The 10,751-nt window shown below is 44.4% G+C and overlaps 1 protein-coding gene across 1 annotated transcript in view; it reads right to left on the bottom strand.

Annotated features, from left to right (window-relative positions):
• dnal1 (dynein, axonemal, light chain 1) overlaps positions 1–10,528 on the bottom strand; it is an 18,536-nt gene extending 8,008 nt beyond the window's left edge. The window contains exons 1-2 of the mRNA XM_079531122.1: positions 10,495–10,528; positions 9,679–9,788 (exon numbers count right to left, since the gene is read on the bottom strand). Coding sequence (XP_079387248.1) covers positions 9,679–9,713 — 35 coding nt within the window. The 5' untranslated portion in view covers positions 9,714–9,788; positions 10,495–10,528. The remainder of the gene's footprint in view (positions 1–9,678; positions 9,789–10,494) is intronic.
• Positions 10,529–10,751: the final 223 nt, after the last annotated feature.

Raw genomic sequence — 10,751 nt, 5'->3', positions numbered from 1 at the left:
TCTAATATTACTCCTTCAGATTTTATCCAAATTTCACGCAAATCGGTACACATGCTCTTCATAGTCATGTGATCAAGACGGGTTTGTTTGATTTCTCATAATCCACCCTCATTGGCTACGATTGGCTTCTAAACTTTTCAGGAGTAGCCCGCTTTGTACCCGCTTTGTACAAATCGCCACAACTACTCAACGCAGCGTCCGATTGTGGTGAAACTGTGCATGCATATTCCCACTAGGCTTTGGAAGAAATGCCACTTGACAGTTTTCAAATTAGCCTCATGGTGGCGCTACAACAGGCCAAGCCGCGTCACACACACGTTTATATTGCTCCTAAACATTTTGCCAAACATCACACACACATAGGCGGCGGGTGGATTTTACCTTTGGGTAGGCTAGAATTGCGTGGGGGGGGGGGCAACTCTCGCGGCCGAGCGGAGCGAGGCCGCGCAAATTTATTTATTTATTTCCCCCAGATAGTCTAAAAATTAGTTACTTTGACCAATTTATTACCAATCTCGTACACCATTGCTCACGAAAGCAACACCCTTGACCCAATTATAGACACTGCATCTAGCTTTTAATTAAAGTTCCCCGGGCATTGTTTTGGGATATTTTGGCCGATATGGGTATTCTTAAATTTCGAGTCAGTGTGGAGATTACCCGGCGGTGTTGCTGCCCCTCCCGGCGCATGGCTCTTCACAGACGGCACAGAGACAGCAGCCACTCCGCTGAACGTGTCAGTGTTGCTGCAGTGGTGTGAACTGTGAACCGTGCGGTCACTGGTGGTGCTGCTGAGTGCTGACAGCCGAGCCGACTCGGACTCACAGCTTCTTCTTAGTTCTGAATTACTTTATCTTTGCCTTGAAAAAGACCGTAGGGCGTAGGCTATATCCATTTTGCGTTTTGCTGTTTTCCAAAACAAACCAGCGCGCGCTACTAGTCTGTTTGCTACAAAGCGACTGGAAGGAAGAGAAAAGAAAGGCTACCAAGAAAGAATAGAAAGGCTACCAAGTAGCCAATCATATGACCCGATCAGCGATCACCAGGGGGCAGCGACAACACACGCACACACAATAGCCTTCTATATAATGCTGCGCACATATATTATATATATTAAAAAAATACCCAGCAACATTTTTGGGAAGGCTAAGCCTTCCCTAGCCTTACACACCCGCCGCCTATGCACACACACACTCCTATCCTCCTATCCTGTGCCCAGAAGGGCACTTTTTCTAGTTGTCTCTGTTTTTGTTATGTATTTTTGGTTTCTTGCATTCACATTTCTGTTTGATTTCTGTTTCATTGTTCATGTTTCATTTTTTTAAATAAAAAAGCCTTGTATACGCCTGCTATAACGTCATCGAGTCTAGGGCAAGTTCTATGGCAAGTTCTACGGGCTAAGGTGGAGTGTGGGTTTTCAGACTACGGCGGAAGATTGGGAGTGAGTCTGCAGTTCTGATCACAATGGGAAGTTCATTCCATAGTTTTGGAGCCAGAACTTGAAGGGAAAAGACTCTGGGACGTGTGGAGCGTCTTTTTAGTGAAGGTTCTGCCAGCCTCCCACCTCACAAAGGCTGTGTGCCGGCACTGACGGTATATGCATTGACATTAAATAATACACAATACACAAGAGAACAAGGAATCTTGCTCACAAGTGCAGGGGGGTCGGGGACCGACCGGGGCATTGTATTACTTTAAATATAGGACTGCAAAGGTCAATACATAGCAGTAAGCAAATAATGGCAATCCCCATGACAAAATACGCATTTCCATTGTTCTGTAAGTGAACCAGAAATAACCAGAAACAATTAGACCAGACAAATTGCATAAATGTGTCTTTGAAAACTACTGCGTACAAGTATCTGAATCATGTGACCCAACATTAACATTACACATACAGCAATTCAATTTAACTCTGAGAGTGTACAAATGGAACCACATGGATTTAGACACTTTAATCACTTGAACCCTAGCATCCTGGTCAGGGGATCTTCCTTGTTCTGGACATGTCAAAATAGGCAAACATGTAGTGAAAACAGGAGATCGCAAGCTCACAGAACATTGTGAGCACATTGACAGTTAGCACAGTGATGTGCTGAACATGGTCATTACCATTATGCACATTCAATCCTAAATGAATTAAATGAAGTTACACGATCAGTTTAGGCTTGGCAGCTCTAATATGAATTAAATATTAAAGCACACATCTTCTGGCTCCACAGATGCCAGTGTAAAAGTGTGTCAACGAAGTACAGAATAACACATGTCCATGGTGGTTTAGGTTGAGAAGTATCAGCCACACATGTGCTCGTACTTATACACTACTGTTTCTAAGAGAATATTCTTGTGATCAAGAATGGCATCCCTATAGGCTGCCTCATACATACGAAACCTTTTGGTTTTGCTACTCCTTTTCCATCACTTTCTCTATATACTTTCTTTCTCTGCATGCCTCTCTCTGCGTAAATGAAGTTCACAGGAATCAAATAATAAAATATGTGAAAGTCACAGCTCAGTGATCTGATCAATGTATGCAATCATCTTGACTAGATCAGTCAGTGACTTATTGGATACCCAAAGCTCTGACTGGTGAACAGCAATTCAAGCACATTGGACAAGTCTTGAAAGCATGCACTTGCAATACTGTTGCTCTTATCTTCATTGCAATGCACTGGTTGTCTCCACCAGGCCGAAGGCATGGGGAGAGAGTATGTGTTGCACTCCGTCCGTCCGTGTGTGTGTGTGTGTGTGTGTATGTGTGTGTGTGTGTGTGTGTCCGTCCTTCCGTCCGTCCGTTACCAGCTAATCTCCATGCAGCACCGTTAACCCGGTCGATGCCAAACTTTGCACACACACTCCCTGGATGCCAACGATGAACCTCTGCCCCACATTTTCCAGAACGGCCTGTTATAGCGCCACCATGAGGCAGCTTTTCACATGTTTTACCTAAAACTGCCCCGATCTGCGTGAAACGTTGCATGCACACTCCCTATAGGCCAAGGACAAACCTTTGACCTGCATTTTTCGCATCTGCCTTTTATAGCGCCACCAGGAGGCCGACTTTTGTAAAACACATTTTTGTATATTACTCCTCCAGATTCTGTCCAAAAATCTCACAGATCGTTACACAGTATCTCTATGGTCATGTGCTCAAGTCGGATCTGTCCGATATTTCATATTCCATCCTAATTGGCTATAATTGGCTTTCACAGTTTGCAAGATTGCCCCGTTTTGAACAAAAGCCTCAAATCATGAACGCAGCATGCAATTTACGTGAAATCTTTCACACATTTTCTTACTAGGCTGAGGAATATATCCCACCCTTTTCACATTGGCCTGTTATAGCGCCACCAACAGGTTGATTTTTGCAAAACACATTTTTAGAACAAAATGCCTCAAATCATCCAATTGCCATCAAAGGCGTATGAAGAAATGGCACCCTTTTCACATTGGCCTATTATAGCGCCACCAGGAGGCCACAACCTGACCTGCCCTGGTGGAGACCTGTGCCCCAAGGGGCACTTTTTCTAATTTGTATTATAATCCCCATAGGGGGATCTTAGATCGCCTCATATAAGAACTGTGTTTTATTTGTATTATAATCCCCATAGGGGGATCTTAGATCGCCTCATTTGTAAAATAAACAAATCATCCCGGCCGTTTCACTCATATTATGAAGAATCAACTGACAGAGAAAACGCTATTGTTACTGCTACTGAATTAGTTACACTGTCGTAAACGATACAGAGACACCTCCCCGACAATATAACGATACAGAGACACCTCCCCGACAATATAACGATACAGAGACATCTCCCTGACAATATAACGATACAGAGACACCTCCCCGACAATATAACGATACAGAGACACCTCCCTGACAATATAACGATACAGAGACACCTCCCCGACAATATAACGATACAGAGACACCTCCCCGACAATATAACGATACAGAGACACCTCCCCGACAATATAACGATACAGAGACACCTCCCTGACAATATAACGATACAGAGACACCTTCCCGAAAATATAACGATACAGAGACACCTCCCTGACAATATAACGATACAGAGACACCTCCCTGACAATATAACGATACAGAGACACCTCCCCGACAATATAACGATACAGAGACACCTCCCCGACAATATAACGATACAGAGACACCTCCCCGACAATATAACGATACAGAGACACCTCCCTGACAATATAACGATACAGAGACACCTCCCTGACAATATAACGATACAGAGACACCTCCCCGACAATATAACGATACAGAGACACCTCCCCGACAATATAACGATACAGAGACACCTCCCCGACAATATAACGATACAGAGACACCTCCCCGACAATATAACGATACAGAGACACCTCCCCGACAATATAACGATACAGAGACACCTCCCTGACAATATAACGATACAGAGACACCTCCCTGACAATATAACGATACAGAGACACCTCCCTGACAATATAACGATACAGAGACACCTCCCTGATAATATAACGATACAGAGACACCTCCCTGACAATATAACGATACAGAGACACCTCCCTGACAATATAACGATACAGAGACACCTCCATGACAATATAACGATACAGAGACACCTCCCTGACAATATAACGATACAGAGACACCTCCCTGACAATATAACGATACAGAGTCACCTCCCTGACAATATAACGATACAGAGACACCTCCCTGACAATATAACGATACAGAGACACCTCCCCGACAATATAACGATACAGAGACACCTCCCTGACAATATAACGATACAGAGACACCTCCCCGACAATATAACGATACAGAGACACCTCCCTGACAATATAACGATACAGAGACACCTCCCTGACAATATAACGATACAGAGACACCTCCCTGACAATATCGCCGAGACAGTTTGTTTATTTTTGGACAACAATTCTCATATGAGATGATTCTAAAATGAGCCGACGTTATTCTCCATAGAGGAACATTTCCATAAATCCCAGGGGCCTAATTCACAAAACGTGGATTTACTGGATTAGGGATTAGGGATCCTGGTTTAATATATCCTGGATCAGCGATTATCCGGTTTCATGAAAGCTGGTTAATCTTGCCAGATTAATTTAGCCAGTTAACCTGGATATGTTGAGGCTTGATTGGGTTTCATGAAAGCAATGCCACACTAGTTACCATGGAAACTAATGCTGTGGACTTAGCCTGCTCCGGACCAGGCTAACAGCCAGGTTTAACCTAATGCTGTGGATTTAGCCTGCTCCGGACCAGGCTAACAGCCAGGTTTAACCTAATGCTGTGGACTTAGCCTGCTCCGGACCAGGCTAACAGCCAGGTTTAACCTAATGCTGTGGACTTAGCCTGCTCCGGACCAGGCTAACAGGCAGGTTTAACCTAATGCTGTGGACTTAGCCTGCTCCGGACCAGGCTAACAGCCAGGTTTAACCTAATGCTGTGGACTTAGCCTGCTCCGGACCAGGCTAACAGGCAGGTTTAACCTAATGCTGTGGACATTAAGCAGTCAATCTGATCACAAACCAATGATTTTCTTTCCACACTTATTCAATTATTATGGGTTTATGTTGCCTCATTTTTATTAGTCTGCATCAAAACATCATATCGGAACACATTGCCATTAATTTAAGCCCTATTTACAAAATCAAAGAACCAAAATATATAGGCTGCACAACCTCATCATGACGGCTTGTATAGGCTGCACAACCTCATCATGACGGCTTGTATAGGCTGCACAACCTCATCATGACGGCTTGTATAGGCTGCACAACCTCATCATGACGGCTTGTATAGGCTGCACAGCCTCATCATGACGGCTTGTATAGGCTGCACAACCTCATCATGACGGCTTGTATAGGCTGCACAACCTCATCATGACGGCTTGTATAGGCTGCACAGCCTCATCATGACGGCTTGTATAGGCTGCACAACCTCATCATGACGGCTTGTGAGCTTGTAGATCAGCTACTTTTGGTGAATGTTCCCCCAGAATAGGTTTGCTGTGGAGGAAGTTGTTCAGAAGAATCAAATAGGCCTACATCCTGTATTTTTTAAAGTGAAAACATTACTAAATGTTACCAGTACTCATTGTTATACAACACATTACCATTGTAACTAGACATGTTCCGATAATCGGCCAGCGATCGGTGATCGGCCGATATTCACTCTGATCGGTAATCAGCATTTACCCCCATCTGTGATCGGCAATTTACCCTATCTGGAGAAACTGATCTTTTACACCATTTAAGTGGTATAATTTATAAATGTCAATAGTATAACATCATTTAGCATCTTTGTGACCGGCCTAAACATTCTCCCCTTCCTCCCCTCCACACACACACACACACACACAGGAACAGTTTTTGACATATAATCATTTTGGAAGTATTAAAATTTGCAACATTTCACAAGATCAGTATCGGTATCGGACCTATCGGTATCGGACCTATCGGACCTATCGGACCTATCGGACCTATCGGACCTATCGGACCTATCGGACCTATCGGACCTATCGGTATCGGACCTATCGGACCTATCGGACCTATCGGTATCGGACCTATCGGACCTATCGGTATCGGACCTATCGGACCTATCGGTATCGGACCTATCGGACCTATCGGACCTATCGGTATCGGACCTATCGGACCTATCGGTATCGGACCTATCGGACCTATCGGTATCGGACCTATCGGACCTATCGGTATCGGACCTATCGGACCTATCGGACCTATCGGTATCGGACCTATCGGTATCGGACCTATCGGACCTATCGGACCTATCGGACCTATCGGTATCGGACCTATCGGTATCGGACCTATCGGTATCGGACCTATCGGACCTATCGGACCTATCGGACCTATCGGTATCGGACCTATCGGACCTATCGGACCTATCGGTATCGGACCTATCGGACCTATCGGTATCGGACCTATCGGACCTATCGGACCTATCGGACCTATCGGTATCGGACCTATCGGTATCGGACCTATCGGACCTATCGGTATCGGACCTATCGGACCTATCGGACCTATCGGACCTATCGGACCTATCGGACCTATCGGTATCGGACCTATCGGACCTATCGGTATCGGACCTATCTGACCTATCGGTATCGGACCTATCGGTATCGGACCTATCGGACCTATCGGACCTATCGGACCTATCGGTATCGGACCTATCGGACCTATCGGACCTATCGGTATCGGACCTATCGGACCTATCGGTATCGGACCTATCGGACCTATCGGACCTATCGGTATCGGAGAAAAACAATCGGCGTTCGGTATCGGTCCCAAAAAACCTGACGGGAGCATCCATCGTATTGTAACAATCACACACCGACCTGATGGGAGCATCCATCGTATTGTAACAATCACACACCGACCTGATGGGAGCATCCATCGTATTGTAACAATCACACACCGACCTGATGGGAGCATCCATCGTATTGTAACAATCACACACCGACCTGATGGGAGCATCCATCGTATTGTAACAATCACACACCGACCTGATGGGAGCATCCATCGTATTGTAACAATCACACACCGACCTGACGGGAGCATCCATCGTATTGTAACAATCACACACCGACCTGATGGGAGCATCCATCGTATTGTAACAATCACACACCGACCTGATGGGAGCATCCATCGTATTGTAACAATCACACACCGACCTGATGGGAGCATCCATCGTATTGTAACAATCACACACCGACCTGACGGGAGCATCCATCGTATTGTAACAATCACACACCGACCTGATGGGAGCATCGATCGTATTGTAACAATCACACACCGACCTGATGGGAGCATCCATCGTATTGTAACAATCACACACCGACCTGATGGGAGCATCCATCGTATTGTAACAATCACACACCGACCTGATGGGAGCATCCATCGTATTGTAACAATCACACACCGACCTGATGGGAGCATCCATCGTATTGTAACAATCACACACCGACCTGATGGGAGCATCCATCGTATTGTAACAATCACACACCGACCTGATGGGAGCATCCATCGTATTGTAACAATCACACACCGACCTGATGGGAGCATCCATCGTATTGTAACAATCACACACCGACCTGATGGGAGCATCCATCGTATTGTAACAATCACACACCGACCTGATGGGAGCATCCATCGTATTGTAACAATCACACACCGACCTGATGGGAGCATCCATAACAATAATAATAATAATAATAAATATACCGACACACACCGACACACACCGACACACACACACCGACCTGATGGGAGCATCCATAACAATAATAATAATAATAATAATAAATATACCGACACACACCGACCTGATGGGAGCATCGATCGTATTGTAACAATCACACACCGACCTGATGGGAGCATCCATAACAATAACAATAATAATAATAATAAATATACCGACACACACCGACACACACCGACACACACACCGACCTGATGGGAGCATCCATAACAATAACAATAATAATAATAATAAATATACCGACACACACCGACACACACCGACACACACACCGACCTGATGGGAGCATCCATAACAATAACAATAATAATAATAATAAATATACCGACACACACCGACACACACCGACCTGATGGGAGCATCCATAACAATAACAATAATAATAATAATAAATATAGCTGCAAGCAGCAATAAGGCGGGACCAAGAAAGAAGACAATACGCAATAAGAACAATATGCACAAATAAGAATCATGGGCTGAGTTGGCGGTGCCCGGATTTGAACCCATGACCTTGTGCTCCAAAGGCAAGAGCTCTACTGACTGAGCTATCCGGACACAGTCAGTTTTCCTCATTGTAAACAGTAACATCATTCAGTGTTTTTGGTAACAAGTATTTGTCCTCGTTTTGGGAATGTCTATTATCCATTTCTACAGTGTGTGTGTGCTGTTCATGTGTTCACGTACAAACTTCTCTTCAACTGGTATTTCAGTTAATGGTCCATAGATTGTGTGTAGGACGTTTCAAGTCAGAACACGAAAGTTGTTCGGCATGAGGAGACACATATGTGTATCAAAGTGTCATTGCCAACCGTCAAACGGTTCATGAGATATGCACGTTCAAAGTTTGCATTTTCAATTGAGTGCTATAGCGCCACCCTTTGGCCAATGGTCATGGGCTTCGCATAGTCACCATTTGGCATGGCCCTCTACCAGATTACCGCGTTTCACAGAACTGCAATTTTTGGCGGAAGGAGAAGAAGAAGAAGAAGAAGAAGAAAAAAAAACACAAAAACAATAAGTGACCAAAGTCACTTATTGTGACAAGAAGTGCCTCAAAGCCCCAAAGCCAGGACGACAGAATATCACCACGCTACAAAATATCATTATGCTTATTTTAATTATTAAGAACTCTGTTGTATTTTATCATAACGATTTCATGATGACGTTTCAAGTTAAGAGTAGTGGTTAAATGTACAGTAGACTATATTTCTGGTTTAGTTGATCATTCAGTCTATCCACAATGCGTGAGCTTGTAGATCTGCTATTTCTGCCTCGACAGGGCCACATAATTCTGTCAAGACAGGGACCACAAAGTCTGACTGTTCAATCAATCAATCAATCAATCAATCAATCAATCAATCAATCAATCAATCAATACTCACTGACAGCTGACCAGAGTGGACAGGGAGGCGTCCATCTTCTCGATGGGAGGAGTCTGGCTGTACAACTTCACTGCTGTGGCTTCAGAGACCTTCTCTCCTGATGACGACTCCTGCACACACACACACACAACACAGTCACACACACACACACACACACACAACACACACGCACACACACAACGCGCACGCACGCACACACGCACGCACGCACGCTCGCACGCACGCACGCACGCACGCACGCACGCACGCACAATGGCATTGTTTTATGAATATAGAGCTGTGTAAATCCCTCACATTTATATATGACATTATTTTATGAATATAGTATGTAAATCACTCATAATAATATATCTCTGCTGTCGGGAGGAAACCTCATAACTCCAAAATGTTCATTTTTCAGGAAATTAAAAATAAAAACCTCAAAAATGGAGTTCCTCCCGACAGCAACGACATGATCATGGCTGAGGGAAGTAGGGGTGCTGGGGGGGCTGGAGCACCCTCTCCGCCCAGGCACAGCCCCCCCTCAGACAGGAGGGGGATAATAATAATTGTAATCAAAACAGATTTCTGTTAATGGACTAATCAATATGCTGTATCACAGTATCGGCACCTTATCCTGGTTCATTGCCTGTGTCAGTTTGCTCATGCGTGTGGAGAGGCCACTTTAAAAGCCACTTTTCTGCGTGGAAATGCGCGTGCACGAGGCGCGTGCACACACATTTTGCACCCCCTACTAAGCGTTCAGCACCTCCTACTGTAAACATCTTCTCAAGGCCATGGACATGATATTATTTTATGATAATAAAACTCACTCACCCATTTCACCAGAGCTTCTTTGATGGTTGTGGCTTTATTCTGCAAACAAACATTTTAGTTTTAGTCACATTTTAGTCACCTGGAATGTTTCAGTGTTAGTCTAGTTTTAGTCGACTAAATACCACAAGATCGATGTTCAGCATGCAACCAAGTGTAAAATGATATACTGGATCTCTTGTCCACTAGTCCCTTCCTAACATTTTAGTCTAGTTTTTATTTGTTGACAATTTGACAATACGAAATTGTCAATATCTTAG

This window comes from Electrona antarctica, assembly GCF_951216825.1.
Source record: "Electrona antarctica genome assembly, contig: scaffold_72, whole genome shotgun sequence".
NCBI classification, from domain to species: Eukaryota; Metazoa; Chordata; class Actinopteri; order Myctophiformes; family Myctophidae; genus Electrona; species Electrona antarctica.
Note: the sequence above shows the minus strand (reverse complement) of the source record. Positions and strands in the feature narration are given on the sequence as shown.